Source organism: Cupressus sempervirens, chromosome 3, assembly GCF_028749045.1.
Source record: "Cupressus sempervirens isolate cs-2001-9-10 chromosome 3, ASM2874904v1, whole genome shotgun sequence".
Taxonomy (NCBI): Eukaryota; Viridiplantae; Streptophyta; class Pinopsida; order Cupressales; family Cupressaceae; genus Cupressus; species Cupressus sempervirens.
The window spans coordinates 251,538,394-251,552,773 of NC_143120.1; the positions used below are offsets into that span (position 1 = coordinate 251,538,394).

Genomic DNA, 14,380 nt, shown 5'->3' on the forward strand with positions numbered 1-14,380 from the left:
GGAAGAAGCTAAATCTTCATCAAAAGATGATAAAGGCAAAGGAGTAGGAGGTGGTAGTGGCCCTCCTAAACCTCCATCCCCATCTTCTTCATCTTCTTCATCTTCTTCATCGTCTTCTTCTTCTCTATCTACTTCTTCTAAAAAGAAACATTCTGTGAAGACACCCTTGATAAAGCTTGACGTAAAGTTTGATTTGCGTGTATATAATGGTGAAGTGAATGCTGAAAAATTGGATAATTGGCTTAAGTAGATCGAAGTGTACTGCATGGTTCAAAATATTTTGGATGATTCTTCCAAAATCCAACTAGCTACTCTTAGGATGGGAGGCAGTGCATCAGTCTGGTGGGAGACGGAGATCCAGGATGATCTTGCTACACATGGTAAAATCATTTCATCTTGGTATGAATTTACTTCTGCTTTGAAGAAACGGTTTTATCCTTTGGGTCATATGCAACAAGCCATTATGGATTGTCAAAATTTGAAACAAGGTAAAGGGTAGTCTGTGCAAGAGTATACACATGTGTTTAGGAAGAAGGCTTTAACTCTTGGAATTCCTCTTTACACGCAAGATACTTTATTAAAGTATATAGGTGGAATGTGTTCATATTTGAAGCATACAATATTGATGTTTAGTCCTTCTAACTTTGATGAAGTATGTGTTCAAGCAACCCATATTGAAGTAGGTGGAGGAAACACAAGTTTCGGTTCAAAGAAGGAATTTGTTCCTCCTGAAGGACACAAGAAGGGCAAGAAAGTAGCCACAGTGAAGAAAGAGGAAGGTGACAAGCCTACTTGTTCATATTGTCAGAAGAAAGGACATGCAGAAGAAAAGTGTTGGAAATTGTATCCAGAGTTGAAACCAAAGTGGTTTAAGAAGGATAAAAAAGGAAAGCAAAAGTCTACAGTTGTTGTTCAGGATCTTGGATCAGATTTTGGTGATGAGACAACAATATTAGCTGTGGGTTTGAAAGCTAAAGCTTTTGTTGATTCTACCACTGATGTTTCATGTGCTTCCACTTCAAATCATGTTGTTCCTGAAGATAGTAGAAGGTGTGAACTTTTTCATATAAGGGTGATTTCTAAGAACACTAAAATTGACACATTGATAAATAGTGGGTCCCAAGTTAATCTAATTTCAGAGGAAGTTGTTAAATAGTTGGGATTGGAAATTAAGCCACATAAGAGACCTTATCCATTAGGCTGGGTGTGCAATGATAACAGATTATGAGTCACTAAACAATGTAAGTTAAGATTTGCAATAACATATAAGTTCATAGATGAGGTTGAATTTGATGTGGTTTTACTTGATATCTGTGGGATTGTGTTGGGTAGCCCATATTTATATGATAGGAAAGCTATCTTCTACAGGGAACATAATAGGTATCACTTGTTTAAAAATGGAATTGAATACATTATAAGATCTCATTGCATGAAGAATGAAGGATCAATTGTAAACACACGACATTTGGAAATGATTGTAAATGCAAGCAAAAAATTGATTCTCGTGTCTGCAGCAGCTAGTGAGGATCAGGTGCAAGCAGAATCAAGTCTTCAGTCCTTGATGGTAAAAGAGGATTTGAAAGGTTCATTTTCTAATGATGTTTTTGTATGAGGGGTCTAAAATGTTGATACTTTTTCCATTTCATCAGTTATTTTAGTTTTTTTACTTCTATTTCTACTAGTTGGTACTATGTGGGTGATGGATGTAATAATGAAAACTAATGGATATATGGTTGATTGTATTAGCAGTGTTATGTCATTTTTCATAATGTGTGTGATGGTTCAAATATTTAGAATTCCAGCAGTTTGTATAGGTGATATTAGACAAGTGAGGCAAACATGCCCTCACTTTCATTCTATGTAAAAATAAACTTTCAGAGGTCCGAAAGCTTCTTTTTCAGTGGGGAGGCTTGATTCGGAGGACATTTTCACTGAAATTTGAAGTATCTCTAGAACTCCAATAATCAGTACCATGTTGAAGTCCTCAAAATTTTGAGTCCAACGCAACTCAAACAGACGAAAAAGGAGTCCGTATGCTTGAGTTATGGCCAATCAAAGTTGGGTCAAACCCTAGACTAGAGGTTGTCAGAAAGGTGAAATTCGAAACTCTCCAAAACTGGTCGAAGCTAGCGCCAAATCAAAGTTCTCATCGAGAGCTTTCTGTCAATGTTCATTTCATCAAAATTGAAGCTTGACCGCGAAAGATATGCTCAGTCAAAGTTGGTTGACCAAAAGGGCCGATGACATGTCCTGACTGTATGGATGATGTCAACATGATGACATGATCTATACAAACTTTTGTAGGTGGAGGTTAGAGGTTCGAAACCCATAACAAACTTTTGCTAAAACAAACTCAGTCCCTTCCGCCACGTAGGTGCCATGTGGCACCTTCTATGATGTTGACACATGTCAAAGTCTCTGCCACGTCACCTTATTAAAAAAAGTTTTTTTTTGTTATTTTGTTATAACATTTAACCCCCAAATTTGGTTTAAGGCCAAAATTATTAATTAGCAAAGGGGTTAATTATGAAGTATGAATTGTTAAAGGCCTATTTTTAAACTATTTGGTTATAGCCTATTTTAGGCAAATTTGATGTATAATAGGGGGTAGAAGGCCATTTTTAACATATAGAAATTGGTGAGGAATTATTTTGAAACCAGAAGGACAACTATGTTCTGAGGAGAAGAGAGGAAATTCTGGAGGACATATTTTCAGTCCCGAACATCGGAGCAAAGTAATGCTGAAGTTCTTTGAGGGGTTGATTTGTAACACTTTGTACTTGATTTGGAGTTAATCAAATCGATCCACCAATTGGAGCTGGACTCGAAGACGTAGTCCTGACAGGGCGAGCTCCAAGATCAAATTGTGTTGTGCCTCTTCTCTCATTTCTTTTCTGTCAGTTGATTATGTGTTGTTTGTTCCTTCATTTCAATTATGTTAATTTGTTTAACTTTATGTAATTGGTTAAAATTCCTCTATAGAAAATCCTTAATTCTTCTTCTCTGTAATTTCAACGGTTTAAGATACATAACCACACATTTGTTGCATGGATCGGGAAATTATATCTGATTGTTAGGATTAAGTCATAATCTTATAGATCCTAAATTAGATCAACCACCTAGCCTCTTGGACAACAAGATAACAACCCATTCTTCATTAAGGAATTGAAACAACTCATTGGCATCATTCTCCTAAGAGATATCAACGTTGGGGATCGTGTTTTGCATAATACACAAAGCGATGGCGCAAACATGCATTATCTTGAGGCTTGCTCACATCTATAAACCGATTGTTCAGGCCTCCCACCTCATCTTTGAGCTAATTAACCACCTTGTCAAGGATGTCCACCTGAAGCTTGAACAAATAGAGCAAATCACCACTGCCACTATCCATATTGTCTTTATCACCTACAACAAAACCCTCGAGGACGAAGGTGGCGATGGGATGGAGGGGTATTGTGTGGGGTGAGTGGGAGAGGGAGGGTTTCCCCTTACCATTAGAGAGTTTCTCTAAGATCAATTAAATATTTTACATCTAATGTGAGCATATAAATAGTATTTAGAAAAAGAATTCAATTTAATAATAATAAATATCAATTAAACCTAGACAAAGAAATAATCGCAACTCAACCATAAAAGAGGAAAACCTAGGCATAGAAATAATCGCAACTCAAGCATTAAAAAATTAGACCTTTTGAATCATCCCTAAAAACACAAGTATATTCGAAAATGAATAAAATGGATAAAATGGTTCCCTTGATATTTTAAAAGGAACTTTATTGAGAAGGATTACTAGAATTGGGAAGGTTTAAGGGTAGGAGTAGATAGGAAAAAGAGAAAGTGTTCAACTACAAGACTTTCTTCAGTAACACTTTTTTAATGTGGGACACGTGATCTCCATCTGCCACGTAAGCCATTTTATATGCCAAATTTGAAACATTGACGTGGCACGTCGACCGAAATCATAGCCACGTGTGCAACAAGGTGGTGCGACAAAGGAAGTTCCCATATGGGGTCCTCCTTAGGTTTGAAAAAACAGCCTTCCCTTTTAATTCGCGAAGTGCCGACTAAGTTTCTGGCACCTGACGGGAAAAGCAAAATGTTGAGGGCGGGGAATTGGAATCGCCCATGGAAGTCCCTGGAGCAGAACGGATCTCACAGTTTCTCTTTTACATCGAAGCCCAAATGGAGAAATGCTGTTTATCGTAAGGCCTCCTTTAGATTGGAGATCTCTGCTAGCTATCCGTCAAATGCCAGAATTTGTGATGAAGATGGGAGGGTACAACTTGAGGAAATTGATAGAAGCCAGACGAAGAGCTTGGCAGATCGGCTTAGGCCTGGAGGGCTTACTGCAGATGGGCTTTCTTATAAGGAGAATTTCACTATTAGGTGTTATGAGGTTGGAGTTAACAGGACTGCTACCATTGAGGCTGTCGCCAATTTGTTGCAGGTGGGTAGATTCAATGTATCTAATTTGTACAGTTTTTCTTGATTTGGGGGGTTCAAATTTTGTGATTTTCTACGTTGTGCGTGCCGGTTTGATGTGGCTGTTAATGTTCTTTAGTTTTTATGAAGACCTTCTCTTGGAGGATTGTTGGCAATGTTCGAATGTCAGAGAGCATTTGGATTTTCGATTTCTGATTTATGTGTTGGTATGAAACACATTTTGCTTAGATATTGCTTTGTAACCTACAAATATGCCTTGGAATTTCAATCTCAACTAGGATTCGAAGTTTATACTTTGTAGTACTTGAATAATTTGTGTGCTACGGGCGATACACTGTCTTAAAACAATTGAATAGGGAGTTTATTTTCCCCTTTTGTTTTAAATTTTGTAAGCTGAAATAAAAAATCTAAATTTTTCCTTTAAATTTATTATTTCTCTGAGAATTGAATATGGGCTTTGTGGTTGACACCTTGTTTTAACCACATAGACATCATTTCGTGGAAGTAAATACTAGTCTTTTTTGAGATTCGAAGCTCAGTCGTTTTGGGGACACCGTGTCTCACCTAGTTGACATTCTCGGTTATAAAATTAGTATTTAAAAAAAATAGATTTGGCTTCTGGGAAAAGTATTCTGATTATGTTGCTGAAAGTGGGCAAACGAGAGTAATTTCCTTTTCTGGGATTTAGGCTTCTGAGATTAAGGGTTGTGATTGTGATGGTCTAGGTGGAATTTGAAGTCAAATTTGAGTTTTTCTGACAAGCTTGACTTTAAGGTCTACTTGTGATGTGAATATCAGGATTTAACTGTGTGATTTTTTGAGCATCACCTAGATCCAATGAGTGCTAAGTGTTCCATTTATTCTCATGAGAGATGGATTCATGTTGAATCACTACTCATGAAACATGGGTCATCGAGTTTGACTGAAAAAATCACACAGTTAAATCCTGATATTCACATCACAATTTGACTAGCTGTGGAAATCATCTCCTACTTATCAATTTAAGGTCTACTACTTATATCCTAAATGTTGTTGTAGACTGATTGTCGTTAGACTGGATATAGCCAAGAAGGCAGATATATATTTTTTGTCTACTTTGGGCAGTAAAATGTGTTCTTATTATTAGATTGGATGTAGCCCAGAAAGGTAGGTTTTCATTTATAATTGAAAATTATTTCTGATAGTCCTTTTCGCTTGATGAGAGCCATGTGATAATTTTTCTAATAATGACTTGTGTAGCAATAATTAACAGCTAAATACTTCTTCTTATGCTGTTTGAATCTTCTCTGGGGTTTTTTGAGGTTATATATGGCATGAGAGTGACTTGTATGTATCATTGCACTATTTATGTGTTTAGATATTACTGAGGCAGGAAGACAGGTTTGGCTGGCTATCAATTACCGTCCTAATCTCTTTGGAATGGTTTGTGTCAGAGTTGTGGCTATTGGTATGAATGTGACTTCTGTTCAACATTATAACTTCAATTGATACATTTAAGAATTGACTACATAAATGTGTTCATTATGCATTTAAGATTAGACTGCGTATAGCCAAGGACATGTTTTGATCTGTTGTGAACCACTTTAGTCTTCATACTCTTTGGGGTTAATGTGTACTGGCATCATGATGACGTTTCCATTCTTGTTACACTTATTTGTGATTACGCCCTCTGAATACGAGACAGATGGAAAAGGATTTGATTCACAATAAAATTTGAAAAATCCTCTCGCTTTGGAATTCTGAGATCAAACTTTTGGTTATTGATTTGAGGGCGACTGATCTCTGTGTTCTCGAGTAGGCTGCATTTTTTTTATGTTCTTTAGTCTATAAAGTCATCTTTGATATTCTTTGACGTCATATTCATGCTTATTGGTAGAAGGGAAATTTGTATCCAGTATTGTAATATTTATGTATTTAGGATTGGACTATACAAAAATGAAGAGAACGCATTTCTGCATTTGAAGTAAATCTGTTCAATCCTTGCTGGAATTACCAGTTATTTCAGGCCAAATCTGTGATCTTCGTTAGGAAGGTGACCGCAATTATTGTGAAGCCAACAGGGCTGTTTGCCATGCTAATTATATATCCTTTGTTATTATGTTATTCATTTTGGGTATTATAATTTATGTGTTTATGATTATAGATTGGATGAAGCCAAAACTTAGACGGCGGATTTTTATTTACAATAAAATTTATTCTCCTATTATGTTAAATCTCTTGTGCTGTTTTATTTTGTTTCAGGAAGTTGCGTGCAATCATGCACAGAGTGTGGGTTTCTCAACAGATGGATTTGCGACCACTCCCACTATGAGGAAACATCGTCTCATCTGGGTTACTGCACGAATGCACATTGAAGTCTACAAGTATCCTGTCTGGTCAGTAATCCCACTTCATGTATTTTTATTAATTTGATGCATGTGGGATTAGAACTCTTTATGCCAATTATAGGGAAAGTTGTTAGAGTAATTGGGTTGTAGGACACTAATTTGCAACATGAATTCAAATTGGCTAGATGAATTTATGGACTAGGGAATGCATTTGGAAAGTATAATGTAGTATATTTGTGTATTGAAAAATCTAATTACAACCTTTTTAATCCTAGTTCGCGTATTTAATAAATTTTGTGAGTTAGTAAATTTAGTCTTGAGTGCTTCGTACAGTAAACCTGAATGGACAAAATTAATGGTCAAGGGTCATAGGTCAAAATGACAAAAGAAGAAGCTGAATTATTGTGCTGCCTGGTTCTGCTATTATTGAATGATATTTCTCAGTTAACCTGTTTTAAGGATCTAGACATTTATAAAACTTAATACAGGTGAACTAAGTTCAAAATTGTCAAAAATTGATCAATCTCTACAAAATCATAATTGTTAAACACTTCTTGTAGTTTGTGTAAATTGTCGAGTTGAATTTTTTATAAAAAGTGCAAAAGCTTAGCCAATTGGTAAAAATTAGAACACCTAGTGTTGTGTTCTTTGTTTCTGTTAGTTGAGGATCTTTTCCAGGAAACCTACTTGTTAAGGTTTTGAGCCCTAGGGAGATGAAGTGATTGTTCGAATCCAATGAATGCAGGGGGGATGTTGTGGAAATTGAAACTTGGTGCCAGGGTGAGGGTAAAATTGGGACTAGGCGTGACTGGATTCTCAAGGATGCCACAACGAAGGTCATCATTGGTAGGGCAACAAGGTATAAACAAAATTGACATCTTCTTGTAGGAAAATAGTAATCCATTTTTTTGTTTTGAAGGATCAATTTGGCTGGAGATTGGCTTAGCATAGCTGATATTATTTTGTCTTCTGCAAGTGGATAAAAATATGTTTTTACTATCTTATTGTAATTCTTATGTCTGATTTCTGACAGTATATTACTTTGGTCCTGAAAACTGAGACTTAATATTCTATTTTTCAGCACATGGGTAATGATGAATCAGGACACTCGACGTCTTTCCAGAGTAACAGATGAAGTAAGGGATGAATACATGATTTATTGCCCCAAAGTATCTAGGTATGGTTCTATTTTAAAGTTTTACGTTTTCCTTCATTGTTAGCAGATTTTTGAAGTTGTATTTTTTCTCAGTGAATGACAGCTAGCAAGTTTTGACTCTTCAGGTTAGCATTTCCAGAAGAAAATAGTAATAGTTCTAAGAAGATACCCAAGCTCAAGGATCCTGCACAACGCTCAAGATCTGGTCTTATGGTAAGCTTGTATTGAGGACTTTTGATGTATTTTGCAAAATTGTCTCGAATGATCTGATCTGAGGCTTCACATAATGTGGTCATTGAAATGTTATTAATGTACTCTATATGAGTCTATTGGACATAGCTTTTGGTTTCACATTAAGGATGCGTTCAACTATTAAAAGAAATGAGCATACAAGTTTTCCCTACCAATAGCTTGACGCCAGTTTTCTGGGACTTTAAAAGAAACTTTCTTAGTGGATGGACATATTGGTAATTTCCACGGGGTTGCATCCTCAGACCTCAAACTACTGTCCCCACCCCCAATGGTGTTTCGGGTATATCCCCATAAATCTGCAAAACCTTCATAACATTTCCAAGATGTCTTGCAGAAAAAGAAAGTGCCATGGGGACGTTTGATCATACCCAATGAGAAGAAGATTTCTAATGTTAAAAAGAAATTCATTAACGACATTAAAAGAGGCTGTTAAATTTATCATGACAACTCTATAGCAATAATATAAGACAACAGCAGCATTGTAGCAACAACAAATCTATCATGGCAGCAGTATGACAGCAATAAAGTTAATCATGACAGCAGTGACATCAGTGACAGTTGTATGACAGCAATAATTATATCATGACTCAGATTCATAGCTAACGATACAAAATATAGCAGTTAACTTCATGGCAATTATGTGAATTTCTGATTTTTTTTGTTTATACTTAAACTCAAAATCACAATCTTTAAAATGTTCAATGTGTATACAGTAAGTTATTATGGTCAGTTGCAAGAGAGATTTAAAGGTGCATTGACCATGGTCTGGCATTGTCTGGTATTGTGTGAGAAGTGCAAATAAACAATTGTTTTTGGAATGTGGTTGGTTTTGGAGGCTTTTGCCAACGTCTTCCATTATTATTTTAACAGTGTCATGTTATATGGCGCTGTTATACTGCTGTCCATTAAACTATAGAAATTTGAGTCTGCGTCTGCTTACACACACAAATGTACACATGCACATATATACACCACCACCCTCCCGTTGCCCAAAAAATGGCTCTTGACCTGTTGTCCCTGAAACATGTTGCCTGCCATATTGCCGTCACCCGTCACAGTCCCAAATGCTGTAGAACGTAGAACTAATTCAATCATTAGGGTAATAAGTAGATATATGCACTTTCATTCATTAGGGTGGTAAGTAGATATATGCACCCATAACGAGTTTTAAGATGCTGGTGCACTCAATTGAAAATGTCCTAGTCTCAGTCAAGCATGTGTTCGAATTTATATTTCTACCTTGATATTTTGATTTAGGCATTAGTACTATCTTATTGGTGCTGATTGTTTATTGGTTTTATGATCATACAGCCTAGGAGAGCTGATCTGGATATGAATAAACATGTCAATAATGTTACCTACATTGGCTGGGTTCTCGAGGTTTGTATTATCTCTACATAGTCTCTTGGGCATCGGTAAATCAGAACTATATTGAGTTCAGCTTTTTAACATGTTGAATTTAGTGCATAAGTTGCGAGTTCGTGTACTGATATATTTCAGATTATTTTCTTAGCTTTATTATCCTTTACATATGTTGAATATTTAAACAGCCCTGATCTATCCTCTTTTTTAAGCAACATAAGTTGTTTCCCAATAAATGTATAAAAGTTGCAAATATATTTCGCAGTACTGAAAGTGCTTTCTATTATTGGATATTTGAAAATTGAGATCTACATAGTTTGTCTGGATATATATGGTTTCTCTTAAGTCTTAAAATCCCGAATTACTGCTATTTGTCTGCGACAGAGTATGCCACAAGAAGTTTTAGAGTCACATGAGCTGCAGACAATCACACTTGATTATAGGCGAGAGTGCAACAAAGATGATGTTGTTGAGTCTTTGACAAGCTCGGAACCAAGCATATCAGAAAATGGTGCAGTAGTAGATGGATTTGTTGCATCGAAAGGGATTACTTTTACAAATGGATCTGCAACAGTTAGAAATTCAGCCAAGGACCTTGAATTCTTACACATGCTAAGATTGGATGATGCTGGTTCTGAGATCAATAGAGGCCGTACTGTATGGAGGAGGAAACTTGTGAGATAAAATATATATATTTACATAAATTTATTCAAATCTAAAGTCACAAGGTTTGAGTTTCCTGATACAACTTCAAAAGGCAATTTAGTTTGGAAACTGCTCTCCAATGATTTGGAAATGTATGGTGTTTTTTTGTACTTTAATTGGAAAAGCATGGTGCTTTTGTTCTTTGATTGGAAAGCCTGGAGTTTTTTGAGTTCCTACTATGGCCATGAGAGGCTTGTACATTTCAAATGAGTGTCTGAATTGGACATGTGGGATTTTCTCTCGGGGAGAGAATTCCACCTGTGTTGTCTTGATTGTTACATTTTGTGCTCAGTCATCTTACTTATTAAAGTAAGGAGGCTGTTTATGTTTGAAAACTTTATATACAATCCTATGGATTGTATTGAGATCAAATCTTAGAAATGTAACCTCAGAATGTAATGACCGCAAGGGCTGTTAAGGTACAAACATTGATTTGCATCTATATTTTTCTTGAACGTGCTTTTGTAGTCTATATTATTATATCTCGAATGGTGCTTCCGTACTTGATCTAAGTATTCAACCATATTTCAAGATATTCCTCAATAGAGCCGCTTGAAAACCGCAAATTCTTTTTAATCTTTAGTGGAAATCAAATCACAGATAATATATAATTTCTGAAAGAAGGTTCTTTTTGGAATATTTTCTTGGAAAAACCTAAGTAAATTTTTGTATTTCTGAGTATTTGCTTAGAACGAAATGTATTTCATTCGTTTCACTTTTTTTTTGGGAACGAATTTCAGTCGTTTTTAAACCTTACAAACGTGGCTACCATGTTTGTATAGAAGTTTGGTTTGACAATATTAAATTAGTTCTTTTGTTCTCGTGCTTGTGTCTTGCTTGTTGAGCATTCATGCAACAGTTTTGTAGTTTGTTGTTATGGATCAGTTCAGTTCCAAGCATCAAAATATAGCGGACTTTTTTTGATTGGATTATCATTTTTCAGGGGAGCAATGAGTTGGAATAGGGTTTCTAAATAATCCTAAATAATTGAAATGGAAAAGCAAAAAATAAAATTGAACAAGTTGTCCATTTCTTAAAATCCTAAACTGTATTCTAAAGCCACATACGAAGAATAGGTTATCTCTAAATCCAGCACATATACAGTTTATTTCTAAATAGTGCCCATGTAGAGCTTATTTTAAAGCAAAATAGCAACTAGTGTACTAGTCTTCAAAAACAAAATAAAGTAGTCGGCTACTACTGAGATTCATGATAAGTATTTTTTTTTTTTTGGGAAGTCGATTGAGGCATGGTTGTATGTTACAAGTTATACAAATTCTAAACTCTCTGAACATTTTTTAAAGCGTGACTTGTTATTCAGTAGATGAATTTCGACCGTGCAAAGTGCTATTATAATGGAGATGAAGATGTATTGGTATTTCATTTTCTAGATTCAATGCAGGTGATTGGTACTTAAAATATTGTTAAGCAATCAAATTAAATGCGTAGGAGAGCAATACCTAGTTTCTTAATCGAAGAAAGTTACCAAATGAATGAGATTTTGAAATGCCTTGAAGTAGTGCTTCTTCATTAGGGTATTTGCTTGGAATTCTGTGAAGTGCACTGTATTATTATTGGACTATTTTGTGGTTCTAGGACAGATCTATGATTGTGATTTTATCCGATGGCAGTCTACAGGTTTCTAGGGTTCTATTATACAATATTATTATTTGATGTAGAGTTTGTTGCGTGCCTTTCTTGAGGTTTGGGGATTCAAGGTATTTATAATATTTTTTTTCGTTTAGTTGAACAATGCTGCTTACGAAAATAAAATTGCAGTTCAAGTAGAACTGAAAAATTAAATCAAAATAAAGTAATAGAGTTGTTATAGATAGCCATTATTTAATATAAGTTATACCCAGTTGTAAACAAGTTTTAACAAGAAATACATCAACTTAGCCACCTAGTTTATGTAGCTGTTTTAAACGTTTATGTAGCTGTTTTAAACATCTAACATCTCTTTGTTTCAATTGTGAAAATAAGTTGGTATTTGATCTCCCTCAAATTCTTTTTTTAGTGAGCCACCCTTTCCAATTAGGAGTTAAAAAAGAAAGTCTAAGTTGTAATATGATGTCATAGTAAAAATTTAACACTTTTTAATTTTTATTAATTAAATAAATAGATAGAAAATACAACAAAATACCTACTACAACCTCTTTCCAACTCAAATCATGACCAAAGATAATCAAAGATAGCAAAAAATTGAGCAAAACAAACATATCATTTATTTATTCTGGCCTAGGAACAACTTCAGAAAAATGTGTTTTATGCTTTTAAAAAGTTGGTAAAAAGGGTATCTAGTAGATGCAATCTTTAAAAATGTGTTTTATGCTTTAAAAAGTCGGTAGAAAGGGTATCTAATAGATGCAATCTTTAAATATTTTAATGTCCCCCAAAAAAATTCATTTATTCTTGGCCTAGAAACAACTTCAGAAAATTTGTTTTATGCTTTAAAAAAGTTGGTAGGAAGATAACTGGCAGATACATTCTTTAAATATTTAAATGTCCCCAGATGAATGTATATGTCAAAATTTGAGCATTAGCTTTAGTTTGATGTCCCAAAAAGTATATTATTCCAGAGGATTTGAGCATTAGTTTTAATTCGATATCTTTAAATTTGAGCACTGAAGTGTCTTTACTTCTCTTCAAGTATACAATCCCATCCCATTTGACATTAAGACTTTGGATTAAGTTTCATATTTGGAGGAAGATTTCAAGTAAGTATTTTTCAGCTGAAATTGAAAATTGAAACAAGGTGTTACTTCAAACGCAAAATTATCTTGGAAAACTTTGAGTTGAAGAGAAGTGAACATCTTCATCAGAAGTCTCATGAGCACTAGTGATTTCACAAATGCTAGAGACATTTTATACAAAGATTTCGGCTAGAAGTGGGTTTTGGTACCTTGTTAGTCAATCCAATCAACAGAATCAAGATCCTAAATATTGCTGATTTGGATAAGTATTGATCGTGACAAGTGGCCGAAGATGTTACAAAATTAATCTACGAGAGTCAAGATCTCAAATATTGCTGATTTGGATAAGTTTTGAGCGTGACTACAAGTGGCCGAAGATGTTACAAAATTAATCTTGTTAGAGGGTTTGACAGTTGAATCATAAGAGATACTTCGGATGGATCAACCTTTGGAAAATTGAACAATATTGGGAACAATAGGTACTTGTCTTAGATGCTAATTCTTTGTTGGATTTATTTCTTCTCTTCCTAAAGATTAATACATCTGCATTGAATGTCTTTAAATACCAGTATATACCATCATGTTGTGCCAAAAATGTGCTTAATTTTTGGAGGATAGAAGAGCAGAGAAGTGTTAACTTCAATTGATTATGGATGAGCTTATTTTCTGCAGAATAGAAGATTAGAGAAGTCGGTTAACTTCAATTGATTATGGATGAGTTTGTAATAATGATAGTGTACCATGTCTATGGACTTGGTTTTGAATGGGACTAGTTTAATTTGGATGATAAATTGCTATGTGCAAGTAGGTGCATCACTAAGTGTGACTGGTAGGTAGAGAAGATGCATGCTTAACCATTTCAAATAAACATTTCTATATGCAAGTGTGTAGATTAAATGATTGAGAATTGTAGGAACATGTAAAATAATTATTGAAACCAACCACTATAACAGTATCATAAAACTAATGTAAGCTCCTGCCTCGACATTCACTCCTCCAAAAGTTTGGCTCTAGCATAGGTGCTTCTTGGTCTACTTCTGCTTAGGATATAGTAAGTGTAGGAGTTTCACTATTGAATGTGTTGCTTATGCGGTTCCTTTTTCTTTTACATCCGTTTGAGGTGTGATGGGTGTAGGAGAGACAATTATCTCTTATTTTCCCTTTGTTCTTGTTGGTAGGTTGGTTTGGGGGGTGGATGTGAGCAATGATGTGGGTGTCCTTGCTCCTTATGGTGGTAAGGTCTGTAGTGGAGTTGTACAGTCTAGGTACACTTCACAAAGACTTGTTATTGTGGTTCTACTCTTAAAGCCTCTTGCTAATTGAAGCAAATTTTCTCATGTTACAAAGTCTATTGCTGCTATTCTAACAAAGGAGAATTTTTGACTAATTATTTGTGCCAAAACATACATTGTGGTGGTGTGGCCCAAAAGTGGTCGATA

At 35.1% G+C, this 14,380-nt stretch overlaps 1 protein-coding gene across 1 annotated transcript; it reads left to right on the forward strand.

Annotated features, from left to right (window-relative positions):
* The first annotated feature begins 4,077 nt into the window (after positions 1-4,077).
* Positions 4,078-10,703, forward strand: LOC149565812 (oleoyl-acyl carrier protein thioesterase, chloroplastic-like). Its single transcript, XM_089819305.1, has 7 exons — positions 4,078-4,450; positions 6,688-6,821; positions 7,519-7,632; positions 7,855-7,950; positions 8,055-8,142; positions 9,493-9,561; positions 9,928-10,703. Exons 1-7 carry the CDS (start codon positions 4,100-4,102, stop codon positions 10,225-10,227), a joined length of 1,152 nt encoding a protein of 383 aa, XP_089675431.1. The 5' UTR covers positions 4,078-4,099; the 3' UTR covers positions 10,228-10,703.
* The last annotated feature ends 3,677 nt before the right edge of the window (positions 10,704-14,380 follow it).